The following is a 23,627-nucleotide window of genomic DNA, read 5'->3' on the forward strand; positions in this document are numbered from 1 at the left end:
GTGGAACTGGACGACCTGCTACGCACCCCGCCTTCCCCACCGGATACAATCTCCACAGAGGGTGTCAAGTTCACCCCAGCCACTTGAGGCACAGAGGTGTTCTTTCAGGTGGTAGCACAGAATTTTGAACGTACTGTTGTTCAACCGCGATCAAAACCAGGCAAAAAAAAAAAAAAATGTATGGATTCACTGGTAGATTTACAGCTCATCCATTATTACAGGCAGAGATGCTGTCCAAACCTCAACAATGTGCACAGCAAGGGTGCCACCAACCAGAAGCGACGGCGGCTGTAGCGCTGGAGTGGGGTCCCGCTGTCACACTACTCTCAGAGTGTCCCCTCCGTCATAGTTAGATTATGGGGAGGTCAGGTGGCTCCTGCCTGCGGAGCTCTCAAACTTTGCTCCTGCTAGAAACATCCGTTATTATTATTATTTTTAATCTCGATGCCCTGGGACCCATCCCCAGAACTTCTGACCTATGGGGAACAGCCTGGGCCCTACGAATTTTTTTAAGCTCTCCAGGTGCCTGAAAGGTGCAGCAAAGTTTGAGAACCACTGCCCCCACGCCTACCACTGGGTGAAACCAAGGCAGCAGAGAAAGGTGTTCCTGACCCCACTTCTTTTATTGAAGGACAATGTGATGGGATGTTGCTGGTCAAGAGGGAAGGAGAGATAAGAGGTAGCAGCCATGTTTTCTGTGCGAACCCTGCCAAAGTCTTTACAACATGCGGAGCCTTCTGGAAGAAGACTGTAGGAGGATTTCTCTCTGGCCTCAGCCTCAGGAATCATCACACTTAACTCTGAGGGATTAGTTCGTGTCCTGTCCAGTGAATGCAGAACGGTGTCATGGACCAGCCTGCTTTTTCAAGACTGCTGTTACGGCGACAAGTATAGAGCCAAATCTGTGCCCGTGCACTAACAGGAGAGTCCAGTTCAAGGCATAATCATGTATTAGCCTTGTCTTCCTTTCTTATTCCTTAGATGCTTCTAGTTTTACTTATCTGGTCACGTTTTATAAATACGTAACAGTGGCCTATTGTTGTCACAAGGCCGGGTATGTATATGTGTGCACGTCTGCATATATATCTGTATATCTACCTATACAGAGCTCTTACAATTATTTTAAAGGCCTATTTGAACACCCTGCCTGGTCCCTGGTCCCTTGGAGGTGGACAGTGGAAAAGATGGATGTGCACATGGATGGCTTCAAAGTCACAACACAAACTGGGTCCAAGTCAGGGTTTTTGTCTTGTTTCGTTTTTTTAAGTAGGCTCCACGCCCAGCAAGGAGGCCAATGTGGGGCTTGAGCCCCCAACCCTGAGATTAAGGCCTGAGCTAGATCAAGAGTTGGACATTCAACCGACTGAGCCACCCAGGCACCCCTAGAGTCAGGTTTTTAAATCCAGGCACCGGAGGGTGTGAGGAGACTGACTATTTGGGGGGTAGCCGTGCTGCTAAGGATGAGGTCATAGCTTGGACGTTCCTGCGCTTCCTGGGATGCAGAAGGCCACGTGGAAAGGAAGCACGTCCGTGTAGCTGAATGGTGGTCTGAGGGGATGATCTGAGGCTGGTATAAACCCACACAGTACCCCGATGCTCTAGAAGCAAGCATGGACGGGGGTTCTAAGCACCTTTAGGTCCACTGGTGGCCAGATGTCCCTCAGCTGAGCCCGAGGCTTAAATTAGATGGGGCCCTGACTCCTTCTAAGACAGCCTGGGGAGCCTGCAGGTGGCAGGCGGCATTCGGCCTTGGTGAGGAACCCGCCCAAGTGGTGGGTGAGCCACGTGAGGGCCAACTGCTGCCTCTGGCTGCCTGCCCGTCTGCTGGAAGGTAGGTGGCGTGGCCCCAGCCGGTCCCATCCTCACCCTGCTGTGGCAAGGGCTCACGCTGGGTACAGAGCATATTAGGAGCAGGTGTGCCTGGGGAGCGACCCGGGGTTCGGGCCCTGCCAGGCTGCCGGGTTCCACAGCCTGGACCTACTCTCCTGTTGGGACTCCCGTGAGCTCCTCTGGAGAAGTGCCTGGAGCATGACATCATCGGACACGGCGTCTGGGCAAGAACTGGTCTGGCCTTGGGCGACTGCATCTTCCTGCCCCTGGACACACCCCTGAACTACAAGTCTGGCCCAGCCTGATCAGGTACGAGCCTCACCTGCCGTGCAGAGAGTGGCTTTCTCTTCCTCCTCTAAGCTTTTCCTTGGGTGACCCTGCGGATGCAATGAGCAACTTTGGGCTGTCTAGTCTAGCTGCTCTGGTTTGTGCACTCTATCTATCAGGTCTCGTTTATCTGGTCTAGTTGATCACATCTAGTCTATCAGGCCTATCAGTCTAGTTTATGGAGGCCTAGTGTATCAGCCCTAGTTTGTCAGTTCTAGATTATCAGGTTTAGTTTATCTGTCTAGCCTGGACCTCTATTCACTGCTTCCCAGCAATCTCTTCCTGGTACCTCAAGTTAAAAATTTTTTTTTTTAACGTTTATTTATTTTTGAGAGACAGAGACAGAGCATGAGCAGGGGAGGGGCAGAGAGAAAGGGAGACACAGAATCCCACGCAGGCTCCAGGCCCCAAGCTGTCAGCACAGAGACCAACACGGGGCTCAAACCCACAGACTGCGAGTTCATGACTTGAGCCAAGGTCGGACGCTTCACCGACTAAGCCGCCCTCAAGTTTAAAACATTAGAATCTAAACCCATTATGTCTGCCTCCCATCCCATCCCAGTATCCTCCTCTTCCTGTGCTCCCTGAGTGAATGGCATCACTTTCCCCTAGTTACCCCAAGTCAGAAACCAGAAAGTCAGTGTGAGGCCTCCCTGCCCAGCGGCGTGCTGGCCCTACCCCTCACGGGCTCTCAGGTCAGCGAGCTTGTGGCTACCTGTCCCCAACTCTGCATTCGACCATATCACATCAGCAGCCGGAAGCCAACCATGATGGCAGTCCTCGCTGGGCAGAAATCAGCAAAGGTAACAAAGGGTTGCTACCCTCCCTCCTCACCACCCTCTGCCCCAGAGCTGGCCATTAAATGCGTACAAGCACTCCCCTGCCCGTGGGCCGTGGCCCCCAGCCCCGGGTACTAAGGCGGGATGTCTGCGGCATCGTGGGGCTCCGCCCTGGCACTCTCTCACCTGGAAACTGCCAGACTCCCACCCCCAGACTCCCAGCCTGCACCCTCGTATTTATCCAATGTATCCACATAGCTGTTGGAGTAAATGAACCAAAATAAAACCTGACCGCCTCATCTCCTTCTTGGATAAAATCTAAACTTCTTAGCATAGAGGCCCAACACCCTCTACAGCTACGTTCTCAAGCTTTCTCTTTTGTCATAGCCTTGAACCTGTGTTCTAATCTCACGGTATTTCTTACGGTTTCCCCGGACATACGAGTCCATTTGACACCCCCTACCTTTGTCCACACTGCTCTCTTCTCCCACATTCTCCTGTGTCCTCCCCAGTGTGGGTCTGGAGAATGGATGCCCATCTTTCAGAACCCTGCCCAAGGGAGCCTCCTCCGTGAAACCTTTCCTGACCTCCCCCCCCCCCCCCGGGTTGGCATTGGCCTTCCGCATTCTATCACGGCACTCATGGCACTTTCCTGGTCTCATTGCTCTACGCAGATTTCTCTCCCACTGGACCATGAGCTCTTAATCACAAGAGAATGTGTCTTCCGCTTTGTATCATAACATCTGAGACACAGCAGCACTTGGTGAATGGCTGCATAAAGAATAAGGAAATGCTGTCATCGTGTGTTCTATGCTAGAGTCCAAGGTGTGTGTGGGAGGCGGGAGAGCTAACAAGGCAGAGCCTTGGGAGAGGGAGAGAGGGTCTCAGGGAGAGACCCTGAGCTGCAGAGAAATGAGTGTGTTCGAGACAGCCCTGGGAAGGGATGGGGTGTATACGCTGTCAGCCTGGCTGTCTCCCCCTGCCCCAACCATCCTGATCTCAGTACTTTGACAACAAATACAAATCTGTTTCACCAAAACTCAGGAACCCTAGAAACCTGGAGCCATAATTAAAAAAAAAAAAAAAAAAAGTCTAAAATCAGGGCGCCTGGGTGGCTCGGTCGGCCCCGGCATCCGACTTCTGCTCAGGTCGTGATCTTGCGGTTTGTGGGTTCGAGCCCCGCGTCGGGCTCTGCACTGACAGCCGGAGCCTGCTTCGGTTCCCGTCTCGCTCTCTTTCTGCCCCTCCCCAGCTTGTGCTTTCTCTCTGTCTCAAAAATAAAGAATGTCAAAATAAAATTTAAAAAGTCTAAAATCAAATACTACATTTCCGTTATGTTTCTCCCCCCTTCAGATCCCTAATTAGAAGACAAGACTTCCAACGGCAATATGAAGAGAATCCAAGTCCGAGATATTTGAAAAGCGTCTCTACGGGTGGAAGTCATGATAAGCACTTTGGGGGAGCCTCGATGGAGAAGTCCAGGGCTACTGTGTACCTGCCCCACTCAAGCACCCTGCACCCTCCTGGGACAGAAGACACAAGTTGCTCTGTTACAACGTGTCCTGTCTGCAAAGCTGTGACAGGAATTAAAGGGATGCATTAAAAATAACTAATATTTTGAGCCTTCAGTCAGCGTCTGGCATTGCTTCTAAGCACTTTATAGGTATTACGTCTCAGAGCAATCGTACAAGGGAGATGAAATTACTATTCCCATTTTGCAGATGAGAACATAGAGCCTGGCAGAGATTAGGTAACTTGCCTGATGTCACAGGGCGAGGCAACGGCTGGGATTGTAACTCGGGGGGTTGTATTACCTTCCAGAGAAGTTTCCACTGAGAAAGATCGTGGGGGAAGGCAGGGTTTGCGTTGGTCTTTCAGGAATAAGAAGAATGTCAGTTGCTAGATATGCGGGAGAAAGAATTCAAGAAACGATCCAAGTCTGGAGTGGGGGGAGGCAGGGAACGTAGGGGGGACCCAGGCAGGGGTATAACCGGACCGTGTGGTGCTCAAGGCATCTCTCCCACCCGCCCTCCACCCAACTGCCCATGAATATGGTCAAAATGAAGATCAACAAAACTCATTCATCCAAAGAGGATGGGTTGGGGATGCCTGGGGGGCTCAGGTGGTTGAGCATTGGATTCTTGATCATGACTCAGGTCGCGATCACGCTTCGTGGCCTCAATCCCACATCAGGCTCTCCTCCGACAGCACAGATCCTGCTTGGGTTTCTCTCTCTCCCTTTCTCTCTGCCCCTCCCCAGCTGACGCTGTCTGTCTGTCTCTCTCCCTGTCTCAAAAATAATAGTTAATGGGGTGCCTGAGTGGCTCAGTCGGTCGAGCGACCGACTTCGGCTCAGGTCATGATCTCACAGTTCGTGAGTTCGAGCCCCGAGGCGGGTTCTGTGCTGACAGCTCGGAGCCTGGAGTCTGCTAAGGATTCTGTGTCTCTCTCTCTCTCTCTGCCCCTCCCCTGCTCACGCTCTGTGTCTCTCTGTCTCTCAATAATAAATAAACGTTAAAAAATTAAAAAAAAATAATAGTTTAAAAAAATAAACAAAGAGGATGGGTTTTACTTAAACTGGAGGCACCAGCTAGGATGCTTAGCGAGAGGTGGGGGCTTGAAAGGGAATAAAGATCACAGCACAGGTGGACTCGGTCTTTCTCATCTTCAGGCCCCTCCTTTCCAATCATGCAGGGGTCGGGCTCACAAAGAAGACCACACATTTCCAATCTTGGGGGGCAGATGGGGCAGAAATGAGGTGAAGGGGGGCGGAAAGTCAGAGGACATTATGGCAGATAGGCCTTGCTATTCCCAGTGGAATAAAAGACGAGTCCATCAACAGAGAAGTGGGAAATTAGGAGCTGCAGTAGTTAACAGGGAAATGGGAAACGCAGTAGTTAACAATAGCTTCTATGGTGAATGTCTAAGGAATTCTTAGGAAACACGGGGGAAGAGAAAAACACTCGATGCCCAGGTAAATCAGCATGAGCACGAAGGATGTGATGCTATTTCCTTCAGCAAATCCTAGTAGCTCAGACCGGGGAACCCAAAGCCAAACAAATATCACCTGAAAAGTAAAGCCAGAGTTGGAGTAGGTGATCGAGGCAGGGGGTGCAGAGCGAGCAAGAATACTGCAGTGAGGCTTTAACCGCTGCACGTGATGCCCTGGAAGCTACGTCGAGGGCAGAGTTGGCGCTGAGCGCAGGGTGGCGGGCGGGCGGGCGGGGGGAAGCAGGGAAGACGCCAGACCGCAGGGGTCCGGAGGACCTGTGAGCCCCTGAGCGCACCTCCTGGCTCCAGGAAGAAGAGGATGCCCCATCACGGTGCAAAGGGAGAAGCCAGATTTCAGCAAGCAAAGGCCACTGAGCAAAGGTGATGGCGGGAGCCAGGCCACGGAGGAAGCCGAGGCCGCGCTGGGGTGAGGCTGGGAGCGGGCGTTCCCCTCCCTTCTCTGCCTTCCATGCCCCATGCGTTTGGCAAGCCAGGGAATGGGGTGGGGAAAGAGAAGTTTCACCGTCCTTTTGCTTGCTTTTTTCGCTCTCTCTAAAACTTGTAATTTTACCCTGCTCTGCGCTGCACGCCGTGACAGTTTCTAAGTTCACCTGCACCACGTGGCGCGCCACATGCTGCGATGATCTTCGAGGACGCGCCTGGACGCCTTGACGTTCACTCTCCTCGAAGGTGGCTTGCGGTCTAAGCGCACCGCCATATGCAACTAACTGTCCACAATTACTAAAAACCAAGTCGATAAGCACTTTGAAGGACGACCCTGTGCCCTAGGCCACAGGCATTCTTAAATTCCAGGACACGATGGAACGTGGAGTCTCAAGAGTTTGAAAATCTGTTCTCAAAGAATTCCCAAGGGAAAAAGTTAACGTTGTCTATCAATCAGCATAAAGAGGCAGCTAAGACTGTGGACTCAGGAATCACACAGACCTGTGGTCAAACAGGCCAAGGCGTCCAACCGGCAGCTACGGGTCTTCGGTCAAGCCTCATACGTTCTCTAAGTCTTGGGTTCCTCATCTCTAAATGGGAATAATATGTGTCTCACAAATTGCTGGGGGCTGAATGGCTTAGTGCATGCGAGGAGTTCCAACCAATAAATGCTCAATTAACAGCCAAAAAGAGCCTCCACTTCTTTTTTTTAAGTTGTAACTGTTTTTTTTAAACTTTGCTTTATGGGTTTCTCCCAGAAAGTTGTGGGTAAATTTGGATTTTATATCTAAGGATTTTTTTTTTCCCTTAAGCAGCATGAACATAATAGTTAATTTCTGATTGTTTTTTCTTACCATAAGCTCAGGAGGGTACCTGAGGTAATTAATATTACTTTACAGGTGAGTCATTGATCACAGTGAAAAACACAGCAAGAATCATACCCAGAAGCTGCACAGTCCTGGTATGGCTTTCCCCCTAGCTCCGAACTCCACCTCTCCTGGGGTGGTTATTTTCATTTGCTGTAGGGCCAGCCCCCAACTCACTTGTTACCACCCATCGTCCTACCTGGAACCCACAGAGGCATGTGTAAACATTCTCTCATCTACACTGAAAATACAGAGGAATGTGACATATGCATATTAGCTTTTGGATATAATGAAGCTACCCTATTAAGTCCTGAAGCTGATAATAAGCATCATTTAGAATTGAAGCAGTGTTTCATGTTTTCCTTGCTGGTTTCAGATTACAGTAAAACCTTGGTTTGTGAGCATAATTCATTCCAGAAACATGCCTGTCGTCAAAAGCACTTGTATAATCAAAGCGCAACTCAAGAGCCATTGGCTCAGGTATAAATCACGTGACATTCGGCATCACGTCCTACTCGTATTGTAAGACATCGCTCGTTTCTCAAGTTAACATTTATTCGAAATGTTTGCTCGTCTTGCGGAACCCTCGGAGAACAAGTTACTCACCGCGGTCCAAGGTTTTACTGTCTACACAAGAAGAGATGCTTGAATACCTAAACCTACTTAGCTGTTCCACTCTCACTAGAATGGATCCGAACGCATCCTTGGCGAAGGAAACCGGAGGCTGGTTTGGCGTCACTTCTACAAGGAATACTCATGAATTAATTGTAAGTGGAAGAAACCGTGCTCAAGCGAAGGAAGAAGGAAGTATAAACCCAAGCGAGGCCACAGAACAGAGGCCGTCTGTCAAGGTGGGTGGACATATTAAGGCCGGCTTGCCTTACAACTGTATCTCCTACGCAACACTGCACCGGCTGCTGCTCACAGCAATTCTGACTTCTGCTTGGTCTGCTTTACCCACAGATCAGAAATGTGCTGCTTTACGGGAAAGGAAGCCATCAGGACGAAGAGGAACAGCACGGGCACACCCAGCGGAGCGTGGCCATTCCATACTTACTACTGCAGGCGGGCATCTGGCAAGATCTTACGAGAGGGGGCCCTGGGAGATCTCTGCACATCACCTCGCTGAGGGGGACGCGCCGGCCCTTGGCGGTCAGCCTCTGACACACCTGCTTTCTTCGCTGGGTTCCAACGCCACAGCTGACGGAACACTGCAAGGAGAAGCGTGCACCGGTCACATGGAGCGTCAGCCGACGACACAGCCAACAGCCACGTCTCCACTGGGACAACAAGAGGGGCTGTACGTGCGGCTGCCGGTTCCTGGGCGCGAACGCCTCCTCTTTTTTATTTCTCTGTTATTTCACTCAGGTATACGTGGCACACAATGTTACATGAGCTCCAGGGGTACAACACAGCGATTGGACGAGTCGATCCGGTACTCCGTGCTCACCACGGCCAAGTGCTGTCCCCTGCCGTCACCACACAATGTTCTCATGGTATCACTGACTGCATTCCCTATGCCATATTTTCATCCCCACTATTTTTTTTTGACTTATCTTTTATAATATGGGAAGTTTCCTCCTCTTCTTCCTTCCTTCCTTCCTCCTGAGACGGCAATTAATTTCCAGTAATCTCCCGTCATGAGGATTTTTTAGCATTGTGATTGATATCTGACTTATTTTTTAGCTATTTATTTATAAAGTAAGATAATTGTGCTTTAAAAAAAAAAAAGATACATACCCACAACCAAGACTTCAAGAAATAAACACAAAAGGAAAGTTTGTTTTTTTTTAAAAAAAAAAAAAAAACCCGCTCCGGGGCGCCTGGGTGGCGCAGTCGGTTAAGTGTCCGACTTCAGCCAGGTCACTATCTCGCGGTCCCTGAGTTCGAGCCCCGCGTCAGGCTCTGGGCTGATGGCTCAGAGCCTGGAGCCTGTTTCCGATTCTGTGTCTCCCTCTCTCTCTGCCCCTCCCCCGTTCATGCCCTGTCTCTCTCTGTCCCCAAAATAAATAAACGTTGAAAAAAAAAATAAAAAAAAAAAAACCCCGCTCCAACTGCTTCACCTAAAATCACATTAATATTTGGTCATCCATGTGTGTATAACATTGATATTTGATAATCACTGTGTGTACATGCAATTTTAATTGAAAAATGTAATGCAGTTTCATTAGGTGTATTAGAAAAAAAGGGAACTAAAGTAGAATTAAAAGAGATGTTGAGGGACGCCTGGGTGGCTCAGTCAGGTAAGCATCTGACTCTTGATTTCAGCTCAGGTCATGATTTCATGGTTCATGGGGTCGAGCCCCCAGTCGGGTTCTGTGCTGACAGTGTGGAGCCTGCTTGGGATTCTCTCTCTTCCACTCTCTCTGCCCCTCCCCCTCTTGCACACTCTCTCAAAATAAGTAAACCTAAAAAACATTTTTTTTATAAAATTAATTTCTTAAAAAAAAAAAAAGGTGAATGTCTGACCTTTTTTTTTTTTTTTCACCCTGGCAATGAATTCCCAAAAAGAACCCTCTAGGGGCGCCTGGGTGGCGCAGTCGGTTAAGTGTCCGACTTCAGCCAGGTCACGATCTCGCGGTCCGTGAGCTCGAGCCCCGTGTCAGGCTCTGGGCTGATGGCTCGGAGCCTGGAGCCTGTTTCTGATTCTGTGTCTCCCTCTCTCTCTGCCCCTCCCCCGTTCATGCTCTGTCTCTCTCTGTCCCAAAAATAAATAAAAAACGTTGAAAAAAAATTTAAAAAAAACCCAAAAAACAAAAAGAACCCTCTAATGTTCAGAAAGAAAATTAAAAAAACAAAAATTGTAGAAACCAACAAGAAATTTAGATGATTGTTTTTAATGACATGTTTGGACTTAGGAGAGTATCTACTGGCTAGGAAAGATGAGGAAATAAACCCGTTCATTCCTGCCACCTCTTCCTTCCAAACCTCCAGGTAGCATTCATGATGCTGTCCAGGTAACGTCAGGGTTTCTGATACGTACATTCTGTTCTGAGATGTCATTGCTGACTGTTCTTTTTTTTTTTTTTTTTTTTTTTGATGTTTATTTTTGAGAGAGAGCACGTGTGATACAGAGAGGGGCAGAGAGGGAGAGAGAACCCCAAGCAGGCCCCCCACTGTCAGTGCAGAGCCTGACGTGGGACTCAAACCCACAAACCATGAGATCATGACCTGAGCCAAAATCAAGAGTCCGACGCTTCACCGACTGAGCCACCCAGGTGCCCGATTCTCTTTCATTTTCTGTTCCATTTGTTCTGTTCTTTTCAGAAATTCCAGTGGGCTTGGGTGTGATCTCCTCTCTGTCTCCCACATCCATCACTGCCTCTGAAAACCAACTTCACATCTGTACTCTTTCTCCTACCCCTGTACGCGAGTCCTTCCAGCCTGCACACGGTATCTCGGTTTTCACTTTAATTTTGTTGTTGCTTGTAAGGTAACCTTGTATTTCTGCTCTCCTTAATTTTTCTTTTCTGTTGTTTTCCCCCCATGAATGTTCCAGTTATCTTTCCTCCTCCTTTTGTTGACTTACCATCTCCTTTTGAGCTCAAACCTAATTTTAAAGCCACCTTCCGCCCCGGACGCCATGACTGTAATTTTCTTGGGAACACAGACTCTACTTGTTGGAACTCTACTTGTTGGAACATCCCAAAGATGTTACCACCGTTCATGTGACCGCTGCTTTCTGTTCCCTTCCCGGAGACCTGATTTCCTCCTTCGCCTTCAATTCCGCCCCCCCCCCCACCCCCCGCCATCCCCCGATGGGGATGCCTAGGTTTTAGACTGGAGTCATGAGTGCAGCTGTTTGGGAACAACACGGGCAAGGGATGAGCAGTTTACCTCACTTGTGTATGATGCTCTGGCACCACAATTTCATTTCTGCTGCCCGCGTGCCTGTTCAGCTCTTGGCGTTCGAGTGGCTGGCGGGACTCCGAGAACCGTCTCTTCGATGACCGGCTCCCTGTGTGATAACACGGCCACCACACGCCACCTCATCTCTGGCCGCCCTCCTGGGTTGGGAGGCCTGCAATGCCGCGTGTCCTTCGGCGCCACCTGGCCCATGGTTCCGCAGGGACACAAGGGCAGCTCCGGGTCTAGCCCTCGTCTGTTCTCTGTAGTCAAAGGACTGTTGAATGGGCCTTGGAGGGCTGTCCCGCGTCCTCCCGGGGGGATCTACACTGCACTCGGCACCTGAGGGATTTCTGCCAGGCTCCCTTCTTGTTTCGGGCCAGATGTTACGGTCTTTGGCAGGTGCGTTCCATGATTTACAGTTTGGGATTGCGGCCACTTCATTGTTCACTGAAGACGGAGTGTTCCCTCTCTTCCATTCTCTTTGTGGGTTTTATGTTGAGTTTCAAAGGAGGGGAATGCAATTTTCTTTTAAAATCCTTGATGGGGCGCCTGGGTGGCTTGGTCGGTTAAGCGTCCGACTTCGGCTCAGATCATGATCTCACGGTCCGTGAGTTCGAGCCCCGTATCGGGCTCTGTGCTGACCGCTCAGAGCCTGGAGCCTGTTTCCGATTCTGTGTCTCCCTCTCTCTCTGCCCCTCCCCTGTTCATGCTCTGTCTCTCTCTGTCTCAAAAATAAATAAACATTAAAAAAAAAATTAAAATCCTTGAGTGTCCTCTTTAACAGAAAGCCCTAAACTATTAATATTTTCAGTACAGAGAAAAGCTTTTCGTATGCTTTTGAATAAATAACTTAACACTGCCATTTGCCACGTTATGATTTTTTTTTTTTTAACCAAGTCACATCATCATCTAGGAGTCTCCCATATAATAACAAATTAACGTCAACTTTTAAACTTTGGTTCATGTAACGGTGAGTAACATCACTGCCAGTCTCCACTCATAAGCCATTTCTAATGATAAACACAGGATTATTTCCCCCTCCGCATCATGAATGGGAGCATCCTTTGCAAACCCCTCTTCGGGATGGAGGTCTGATGTGACCTCGTGTCTGCTAAGTTCAAAGTTAGGGTGCCATTAGAGAATGTTCCCAACTCAGAGAGAGAGAAAGTGACAGAATCAGTGCAATAAATTACAGTTCCCAGAGCAGCAACCATGTGCCAAAGCTTCTGCTATTTATGCCACAGAAATCTGGTAGATTCCTTTGGAAGAGCTCATGGGAACAACACACCCTGAGTTCTTACAACTTTGTAAGTACCTGTGACCTTTACACTTGGAGGTCACCTTGGGAGGCTGGAGAATCCTCGCCTCACATTTCCCTTCTCTTCGTTTGTGAAACATGTTGTTCCAATGTTTTCCCCTGTGAAGTGGCATTGGTGAGAAGTCTGATGTTAACCCGACTTTCTTTCCCTAGGAAGTGACTTGGCCTTTTCGCCTGGATATACAAATAACATTTTTCTTCATCTTTAAACTCTGGCACTTTTAGCAGAAGGTGTCTTGACGTTGGCGGTCCTAGGTCACTTCTCCTAGGGGCGTGGTGTGCCCTCTCAATACCGCGATTGGTGTTACATGGTGATTTTCTTTATAGTTTCGTTCTGTTGTTTTGGTTTTATTTTCTTGGAACTCTAGCAAATACTTACACGTTGGATTTTTCCCCTCCCTTCTATCTAATATTTTTTGCTTGGATTCTTCCTATTTCTCTTTGATTATTTTCAATTCCCTCCTTTCTACCACTTCTCTTACTACACTTCTTCCTAGTTTACTCTCCATTTCGGGAACCCTCCCTTAAGTTTTCTGGTTCTCTCCTGGACCACGTTAGCTCTTTTCCTTCACACCCCGGTTATTTATTCAGCTCATTTCCGGGCTTTTCTATTTCCGATCTGTTCCTGTGTATTTCTTAATTTCTCTTAGCTCGCTTCAAAATAGTAAGTTATATTTTCATCTGCATCAAGGCCACATTTCCATGATGTTGCTATGTTACTGACACTTTTACAGCATCTTTGTAGGGGGTGTGCTGACACCCCTATTTAAATGAGATCTGTTTTTTCTGTACTTTTAGGAGAGTGTAACGGGGTGGGAGTGTTTCAGGGTCCTTCCTATTCCCTCTTCTGGTGTTAAGGAGAAGTAGTCAACAGTGTGGCCACAGTTCCGAGATTCCTATCTTCTGGACTCTTCCACGCCCAAGGGTCCGGGCATCCATCACTTCCGCTTTGTGTCCTGTCTCAGCTTGGATTACAATCGCGGCAGGTTTGCTGGGTATTTCTTCACACTCTTAAGGATATGTGTTCCCCTTGTGCTCTCCAGCCCTCTTAAGACCCGCGTAGGTGTGCATGATGTCCCCTGCACTCAGCCACAGCCTGGCCCTGGAGTCCTCTCCCATCACTTACTGGTCTCAGACCCCGAGGGGTCACGTATGGTTGACTTCTGTGCCTCTTATCATCTCCATGTCAGTCTAGCTGTTAAACTTACAGCTCCTGCACAGTCTCCACTATTGGGTATGGTTTGGCCTCACCCACATATATAGCACTTGTGTTAACGTGACTATCTGTGTTTTTTTTCCTTTCCTTTACCAGTTCTCATTGCTCTGTTTTCTGCGTTGTTTTTTAAATTGAAGTATAGTTTTTTTTTTAATGTTTTTTTAAATTTATTTTTGAGACAGAGACAGACAGAGCATGAACGAGGGAGGGTCACAGAGAGAGGGAGACACAGAATCTGAAACAGGCTCCAGGCTCCGAGCGGTCAGCACAGAGCCCGACACGGGGCTCGAACTCACGGACTGTGAGATCATGACCTGAGCCGAGGTCAGACGCTCAACCGACTGAGCCCCCAGGAGCCCCTAAATTGAAGTATAGTTGACACACGGTATTATATTCATTTCAGGTGTCCAACTTAGCGACTTGACAACTCTCTACGCATTAAGAAATGCTCACCACGGCACGTGGAGTCACCTCTGTCACCAGACGAAGTTATTACGACACTGCTGATGCCATTCCCTGTGCTGTGCTTCTCACCACTGTGACTTCTTTTCTTTGTGCCTGGAGGTTTGTACCTCTTCATTCCCCTCGCCACGAGGGATCTGGGGATATTAAACAGCTGTGCTGCCATTGTGGTTTTCTTCACTATTTTCTAACTATTTTCAGAGGAACTGCCATGGACAATATATGCTGACGTGTCACAGTATTCATTTGTCCATGGCTTCAACTCCCCCTTAAACGTGGATGCTTCCCCCAATTATAACCATCCTGCAGATCTCTCTTGAGCTGCAAATCTTTACCGGTGCCTTGACAGACCCTCAAACTACACACGTTTCAAAATAAACTCATTTTGTCTCCCTTTCGGGTCATCTCCCAAATGTGTTCTTCCTTCCCCAATTAACTTTAAACTTAATGCCATCTCTTATCCCTTGGCCACACCCCTCTTTTCCGCTCAGATCTTACCAGTTCAGTCACCAAATCTGCCCACTCTATCTGCTAAAGAAACATCTCCCAACACTATCTACTGTTGTTCTCTGCCTGACTGCTTTCTTATTCTCATTGGTTTTATTCCAACCCATCTAACAAGGTCTCCTAGGCTCTGGTTCCTTCTCCCCCAACGAGCTGTTCACACTGCTGCCGGAACCACATGCCTGAAAGCCTTGCTTTTCACTCCCCTATTCAGAACCCTTCTCTGTGCCCTCAATGACTGCAGGGACAACCACACACACCGAGGTCCTCCCCGGTCTGGTGGCAACCTCTCCTCTCCACCTGTCTCACCTTCTTCCATTTCTTTGCTGCAACCTAGTCTCAAGCCACGTAAAACTGCCAAGCTCATAACCTGTGCCTTTGTGTGCACTCTTGTCACTGCCTGGATCCCCTTTGTCTCATTTCCACCCGGCCTGCACTCAACCTCTAAGACCCAGTTTTACACCCGCATATTCTGCAACACTTTCCCGGGACCCATGCAGACCTAGATGTTTCCCCTCGATTCTTCATACAGTTCTGTAGATGGGAACCCTTTACTGGCTTGTCAGTCACAATTTTTTGGATCTGCCTCATTCAACTGTGAGCTCATGAAGACCACGTTCTTGGCTGTCCCAGGTCCCCAGTGCCCAGGGCAATCGATACAGCAGTGTGTGGTCAATGTCTGCTGGTGAACTGATAAGGCATGTTCAATTTAGAAGAAGCTTTTATAAATCTCTTTATTTTAGTCAACAAGTGTTTTCCAAGCACCAAGTAGAATACATATATGCAGAGATGGTCCTTCCCCTCTGGCATCTACAACCTAGTCAAGAAAATAAGGCATATTCAGGAGTGTGTGTGTGTGTATTATTTAACATAAATAGAACAGAGAGAAGTGTATGGACTTGAATGCACTGGGTATATTTCAAGTGGGTCAAAATATAAGAACAAACTACCATATTAAGTCTAAAAAGACATTACTATTCAAGTAGAAGAATGGTGATGTACAAAATTATTAATATTAAGGAACATATAATGAATACTACATAATAAAAAGAGGAAAAGGAAGATTTTAGAATAAACCTTGTAAGCTGGAATATTCTTCTGTTCATAGAAGGAATACCTAATGTATTTAGATTAATCACCTTGGATCAAGATCAAACTAATCCTGAAGGATAGGACTGAGAGAATGGATTTCCATCTAGAGATAAGATATTAACTAGCTTTACCAAACACCAATTATGAAGATAAAAATAAAGAACACCTTAGAGAAGCCCAAAAGGTTCTTAAACTTTTTGAAAGAGTCCAGACATTGGAACTTCTTTCATTTCTTTTTAAATTTTTTTAATGTTTCTTTATTTTTGAAAGAGAGAGAGAGACCAAGAGAGCCTGCAAGGAGGGGAGGGGCCGAGAGAGAGGGAGACACAGGATCCGAAGCAGGCTCCAGGCTCCGAGCTGTCGGCACAGAGCCCGACATGGAGCTTGAACTCACGAACCGCGAGATCATGACCTGAGCTGAAGTCAGATGCTTAACTGAGCCACCCAGATGCCCCCAGACATTGGAACTTCTTGAGATCACTACCATCCCAAGTAACTATCAATAAGCTGAAAGTGTCTCATTAATGAGAAGTGTGTGTGTGTGTGTGTGTGTGTGTGTGTGTGTGTAACCCTCTCATACAGTTGCGTGCTGCTAAATGCTTCACAAGTTCTTGGGGAGACAGCACTGACTATAACATGTGCCGACTTCTGTGCGTGAATGCTTCCACCATGGCTGATTTCAAGCTATCAACCGAGCACGAGTTAAGAGATGACAGCTGGTTCTCACAAGCTGGAATGGATGGGCCCCAACACACCACTGCTCTCATGAGTCACAGTTAATGAGCCGATTAAAAATTAGAACGCCGTATTTATAAACCCATGTGTCCAGGACATATCTTGAGCTGTTCTTTGTGAAGGTTCTCATTAAAGAGATCTCCTTTATACTCGGCGTATGGCTGTATTTCAAGAATTAAAGAGCTAGCAGACGGTGGTGGCTGAACACAGGAGCTGAAGAAGTCGGAGACGATCACGAGTGTTGGAAAGGTGGTGATACACTAACAAGAGACAGAAGCAAGGTGGGGAGGCGGCTGGGAATTAAGTGGTTGTCTCTTTGCTTTCCTAGGATGAAGGCACATCCTATTTGGACACCTGCAGACACCATACTGAATAGAGGGTTAGAGACTGTTCCTGGAGATAGGGAATTATTTATAGAAGTCAGAGACGAGGTCAGGACACAGAATCAGCTCTGGAGGGAAAAATGCAGTGATATGCATCAAGTATCTGATCAAATGTTGAGCTTTTTGGAGACTTGGAGGAAGACAAACCAGTAGACAAGATGTAGTTAGGTCAACAGGAAAAATGAAAAAAAAAAAAAAAAACACCAAGAAACATCATGAAGGAGAATGATGAAGGCAGACAAAATGGTCAAACGCTCCATCAAGATATAGAGGGTACACAATGAGGAACGGTTTCTGGATTTCAGTCAAGGAACGGATTTCAGCAAGGGGTCCGCGGATCACAGAAATCCGCCGTTTGGGAAGACTGCCCCACGCAGGAGTCAATGCTCCCTTCTTACAACTCGGAATGCAGTGTAAGAGTCGAAGGCTTCTTTCTGCCTGACGCGTAGTTCAGATCTAAAACCCAACGAGCCAACGAACGAACAAAGCCCCAGCAGCCATGAATGGAGCTAGTGTCAGGAGAGAGGGCTGTTCCGGCCCGCAGGCCGAGAGGTCTGGCTCGGTGAGAGATGGAAATCCTGGCATGGCTCCTGAGCCTTTCTGTGTCCAGGGTTAGTGGCCAGTTTCAACGCAGAAAGGCCTTATCCAGAACCACAAGATGGATGGCTGCCCCCGAGTGAGCCAGCCTGTGGCACAAGGACTGGTCTGGCAGAAACCTTTGGGGAGGGTGGCGATTTTGGCATCACTCTCTGCCAAAACAAAGCAAGTCTGAGATGAGAGGGAATGTCTACTAACGGGAGACAAGCTGAACCCCGCAGGAAACCCAACACGTGTGCCTGACTGGGCCCGAGTCTGGATGCTGGCTTTTGGTTTCAGAGCCCGAGGCCGGCTCTGCCTTCCCGGGCATGTGAGCACACCCACCCTCGCTCTCGCAGGGAAGTCTTCTAGGGATGCAGCTTTGGCTGGGAGCGGGACGAGGTCCTGCCTGTGCCTGCGCTGATCTCTTGCGGTGCCCATCGGCTTGCCCTCGCCCTGCCCAGGGGTTGCCTAGGAGCCTCAGGTCCCAGCCAGCTCGCGTGGGTAGCCTTCTCTCCTGTCTCCCTTTCCTCCCAGCAACAAGCCTCCCGATGAAAGATTTGCTTGTCTTCATTAGCAGGCTTGAGCTTTTCGAAAGGTCATCACTTCAACAGCACTCCGTGTTTCCCCCTGACTTTGCAAAGACTCTTGGGGAAGGGTATTTACCTGTTCAGAGCTTGCTGGGCCCCAGGACCTGTCACAGGTCTCATGGCCACCGGCTGCAGGGACACTCACTGTAGTCCAGACGGGAAAACATATGCACGCTCGGGAAGTAGCTCCCCAGGGAAATGCCATAAAACCTTGGGTCGTTGTGAGTGCAAGCTGGGAAGTGCTGTGCGATTTCAGGGGCGGAAGACTTCACAGAAGAGGGAAGCTCGGGCCTGGATCCACGATTTGAGAGCGAGGACAAGAGCAAGGACCCAATGGGCAAGCACGGCTGGACATAATAACGGTGTTACTTCAGTGATGCAGAACCGGGAGCAGCAAATTCACTGCTCACATCAAGAATGGACAGGAGAGGGACACATGCCCAGTCTCCACTCTAGAAGGCCAATGATAAGAGTTTGTTCTAGAACACAAGATGGAACTGACAAGGGCTGTCTGTTCTTAGGGAAAAGGAGAAGAGAGAGAAGCGGAATGGCCTATTTTAGAGCATGGGAGGGGTTCTGGGTCCTCCCTGGCTGCATCCAAAACAAGGTGCCTGTTTTCCCCATGACCTCTGCTCACTTCCTGCCCTTCCCTTCCTGCCTTTTCCCCCTCAGGTTAGGACAGCACTCGCCCAGACAGACTATTACCCAGAGCCATTCCCACTTTGGACACAAACTCAAGGGCTGCGCAACCCTGATAAGGATGAGGGGCAGGTAGGGAAATACTTCTCAAGCTCTGATGTGCTTTACGACACCTGGAGAGCTTGTTGAGATGCAGATTCGGATCGTGAGGGCTGGCCTGGGGGCCGGGGGTGGGGGTGGGGGGGCTCAAGATTCTTCATTTCTCAGGAGCTCCCAGCTTGTCAAGAGATGCCCGCGTGGTTGGATCCGCGCACCCTTAGTGTAGCCAGGAGATGAAGCATCACACAGTGCTGAGAGCTCTCTGCACAAGTGCCCGGCCCTTCCGTCCCCTGCAGCCCCATCCCTGACCTCGTGGAGATGGTAACTGGGCCCTTGACCTCCTCCAAGGGGGAGCAGCAGGTCTTCACACCTGGGGCTCAGCTGGGTGACTGCCATCAATACTGTCTGCCCACCAGCCTCCCTAGACACCCTCCTGTCTAACACCTTAGCCCACTTCCCCCCGCCTGACCCAGTCTCAAAGGAATACTTCCACTGTTTCTTGGGGACAGAGGAGGGGAAACAAAGCAAGGCAGCTTTTACAGATGAAGATCCCCAGGGCGGATTCCTACCCGTCCTTCCCCGTCGCTAGCCTCGGAAAGACGCCTCGCCTCTAGCAGCCACATCTGTCCATCCAGACCCTGACTGTAGGAGGACACGACCTTCCTGCCCCTCGTGTTTCTGACCTACAACCTAGCAATTCATGGGGGAGAGTATTGGCCACTCGCTGGCTCTGGCTCCTTGGGAGTTGGACAGGGTGAGCGCGGTCGCTGGATCCTGGGGCTCCTCCCGCAGACCCTGGAGGGACGGGTTTGTTTGCTGAGCATTTTCTGAGGGTTTAGGGAAACATGTATTGACGACTGTCAGTGGCCCAGATGAGGACAATGAGTGGTAGCTTGTCAATTAAGATGGTGTTTGAATACTGGCACTTAATTGAGCTAGACCGCGAAAACAAGGAACATACAAAGGCAGAGAACAAGCAGGCAGAGGTACTGCGAACCCACCCTAGGCCGGAAGAATGTGCGCTCTCCCTCGGGAAGATGAGAAGGGTCCACTCTGCCAAGTGCTTCTGTCCTAATATCTCACGTTAAGCTCACGGCAACCACTGCATGTAAATAACGGGAAATGGGGCTCAGACAGCTTAAGCACGCCGAACAAGGACGCCCGGTTTCCAGGCAACAGAGCTGGGAATCCATCGTGGGTGCGTCTGGAGCAAAACCCCTCGCTCTTGCACGAAAGACGTACGCCCTCGTACGAACCTTGGATCACACAAACGTGGCCTCGGATCCTAGCTCTACCCTTGGGAAAGTCACTCAATCCAAATGCGCCTCTGTGTCCTCGTCCACAGAAATGGAGGGGACGTCTGCTTCCTGCACCGTCGTGGGATGGTACGACCAGAGAAGTGTAACAGGCTTTGAGCCCGGCACGGGATTGAGGACTCAGGGAAGCTCAGCCGGGTCAGGGACTGCCCTTTCTTATTTGTTGAGATGGAGTCTGATGTCAGAAGGCCTCTCTACCCCCACTGGAGGCCCCAGGATACACACCCCCAAACGCATGCCGCAGAATCTTGTGGGGGAAATAATTAGAGGCTGAAACAAAAAAGGAGGCGAAAAGGAAGTAAGGTTGGGGACAGCCCTTACCTTCGACCAGTCTCCCACCGTTAAATGTGGAGGACAGTCTGTTCGGGCGCAGGACTTGTGAGAAGAGGCCTTGGGTCCTTGGCACAACTCATCGGAGAGATTCAAGAAGCCGCCGTCCGTTAACAGCTGCCGGCAGGTGACTCTTCGGTTCTGAGTCCCCCCGCCACAGGTCCTGGAACACTGAGGAGACGGAAAGAGGTGGGTCGGGGCTTGAACGGCCACGGGCGTGGTGGACCGTGGGGTCCCCGGTCTGCTGTACCTGCTGCCATTCCTCGATGTGCCAGCTAGGAGGGCAATCAAACTGACTGCAGGCTTGTAAAGCGTGGGGCTTCTCATCCCTGCATTCCTCGGGGGGGGCCGGGGATTCCCCCGGGTAGAGGCAGTACACCTCCCGGGTCTGGATTCCGACACCACAGGTAGCCGAGCAGGGCCCCCAAGAGCCGGTGTGCCACCTGTATCAAAACACAAGGGACGGGGGAGTTGAAGTGGCCGGTGAGACCACGTGCAACGGTCCAAGCATCAACGATTTCAAGTTCTTCTCTGGGCGCCCAGATTTCACACTCCACGCGCAGACCGAGACCACAGCATCCCCACCGACAGATGGCGGTTAAAATACAGACATATAATATGCACAGGCCAGAAACGCGGGGAAAGTGTTTAAAGATTTTTTACCCACTTGGGAAAGCCCAGAGGACAAAAGGAGCAGATCTCTCCCCGTTCTTAACATGCCACCATATATCAATAATAAAATCTTGGTTTTGTTTTGAATAGAGCCCCAAGGCAAGCATGATTTATATGGGTGTCAGAAGAAATTTTAAATGCTTAAAAGCACACTTCAGGAAATTTTCAGGGCACCTGGATTCATTATTTGGAATATCCCTAAGAAAATTCTTCTCTGTTAGGATTGGATTTACAACACGTACGTATAATGGGATTCCTTTCCAATAAGATCTTGGAAAAATCAGGTTTTCTCATGAAACATCTGTAAAAATGAAAACCCAGGGCAGCTGCTTTTGATACATATTTCCAAACTGCATTCAAGGAAGATTCTCTTGAATCTCAATTCACACTCCCGCTAGAAGCATGTGAGAGAGCGTGGTTTCTGTCACCCACACCGGACAGCATCCCTGCCCACCTGATGGGTGAACGATTGGACGTTATAGTTATCTTAATTTGGGGGTATTTAATGATCAGCGAACGCAAATTTTTAACCAGTGGAGACATATCATAAGGAAACAATTTTAAAATGCTTACAATTGACATAAAAGGATGTTTGCTCCTAGGTGGTGGGTAATAGCAAAAAAACAAAAAACAAAAAGCCAATTGAATTAAATTTTATAAAATGGAATGAGACGATCTAAATGTTTAACAATAAAGGATAAACTACGTAACCGTATATTCATGCAGCACAATGCTAGCAGCCATTTAAAAACAAAGTATAGTTATGGACATTGAAATAAATTCATGATACATGTTTATTAGCAAACAGGTAAAAAATACTGTATAATCATATTGTTTTATGCATTTATAAATGCATGCAGAAAAAAAGCCTGGATAATTACACATCAAAATGTTAACAGTGATGAGGTCTAAATGATAGGATTTTTATTTTCTTTATTCTTGCCAGTACTTCCCCTGATTTTCCTTAAAATAAACATTCATTGTTAGAAAAAAATAAGTTAGTTCTTCAAAAAAAAAATAGTGTTTATCTAAGGGTGACTTTCAGTTTTTCTGATTTCTAATTTTCTATAATAAATATGTTTTACTTGTGCAAATAAGAGGAAAAATATAAAATGAAAAGTATGTGAGACAAATGCAATGGGACAAAAAGATGAAAACTTTCATTTATGAAGGCAAAGCTCACAATGAAGATATAATACTCCTAAGTATGAAGACTGAATAAAAAGTATAAATATACATATAAAGTACAGCTGTTAGATATAAGGAAAATGGAAGCATAAGTACTAAAAAATTTTAAAAGCTATAGAATACTTCTCTAAGCCCCTGGTATATCAAGAAGGCAAACTTTAAATAAGAATATAGAAAATTTAGTGACACATTTCGAAGGCTTGATGACGTAGATAAATTTTGGGGAAATTACAAAAAGTTTTATTCAAGATTGGGACTAGATCCTGTTAATTTTGTGGTTGAGTTTCTACAAATTTTCAAGAAACAGGAGAATTCCCATGTTATTTTAAAAGCTCCAAAGTAAAAAAGAAGATTAAAATATTCTCATGCATCACAAAGCTAGGAAAAAGCTTGAGCACAAAATCTGCAAATATACATAAAGAGTTTTACATGTAATGATGTATTCTAAATCCTAAATAAAAGAGAAGTATAAATCCCAAGTAAAAGAGAAGTTAATCAAAGGATTACAATACTAACAGTACACACTGTGGACTGAATGGTTGTATCCCTCCCCCAAATTATTTGAAGTCCTCAATTTTGATGTGATGGTAGTTGAGACTGGGACTTTAGGAGGTAATCAGAGTTAGATGAGGTCATGAGGTGGGGGCCTCATGATGGGATCAGTGGCCTTATCAGAAGAGAAACCAGAGTTCTCTCTCTCTCTCTCTCTCTCTCTCTCTCTCTCTCTCTCTCTCCAACAGGAGGACACAGAAAAAAGGCAGGTGTCTTCAAGCCAGGAAGAGAGCTCTCATCAGAACTGTGCCCTTTCCAGCACCTTGATCTTAGACTTTCCAACCTCCAGAACTGTGAGAAAATAATTTTTTGCTTAATCTATCCAATCTATGACATTTTGTTATCACAGCTTGGGCTGATTAATATAGCATGTTTTTTTGACCACAGTGGAACCATATGAGACAATCCCAATACTTAGAAATAATCATCTAAATTACTCATGGATCAAAGAAGAAATCATAATGGAAATTAGACAGTATGTTTTAGATACTTGCTAATAAAAATACAAAGTGCTAAAACCTGTGGAATGCAGCTAAAGCCATGATTAGAAGAAAATCAATAGCCTTAAATGAATATATTAAAAAGAAAGGTTTGGGGCGCCTGGGTGGCGCAGTCGGTTAAGCGTCCGACTTCAGCCAGGTCACGATCTCGCGGTCCGTGAGTTCGAGCCCCGCATCGGGCTCTGGGCTGATGGCTCAGAGCCTGGAGCCTGTTTCCGATTCTGTGTCTCCCTCTCTCTCTGCCCCTCCCCCGTTCATGCTCTGTCTCTCTCTGTCCCAAAAATAAATAAACGTTGAAAAAAAAATTTTTTAAAAGAAAGGTTTAAAATCATAACCTAAGTATCCATTTCAAAGAAGTTAAAAAAAAGA

General features: G+C 47.9%; 1 protein-coding gene across 2 annotated transcripts in view; it reads right to left on the minus strand.

The window, feature by feature from the left end:
- The window catches only part of ADAMTSL3 (ADAMTS like 3), a 369,755-nt gene that overhangs the window by 67,489 nt on the left and 278,639 nt on the right, over nucleotides 1–23,627 (minus strand). For both annotated transcript variants that reach the window (XM_040493500.1, XM_040493501.1), the window contains 3 exons: nucleotides 20,597–20,789; nucleotides 20,338–20,517; nucleotides 8,295–8,448 (listed from right to left, as the gene is read on the minus strand). In XM_040493500.1, coding sequence (XP_040349434.1) covers nucleotides 8,295–8,448; nucleotides 20,338–20,517; nucleotides 20,597–20,789 — 527 coding nt within the window. The remainder of the gene's footprint in view (nucleotides 1–8,294; nucleotides 8,449–20,337; nucleotides 20,518–20,596; nucleotides 20,790–23,627) is intronic.

This window comes from Herpailurus yagouaroundi, unplaced genomic scaffold (genome assembly GCF_014898765.1).
Source record: "Herpailurus yagouaroundi ecotype Mexico unplaced genomic scaffold, PumYag 185, whole genome shotgun sequence".
NCBI lineage: Eukaryota > Metazoa > Chordata > Mammalia > Carnivora > Felidae > Herpailurus > Herpailurus yagouaroundi.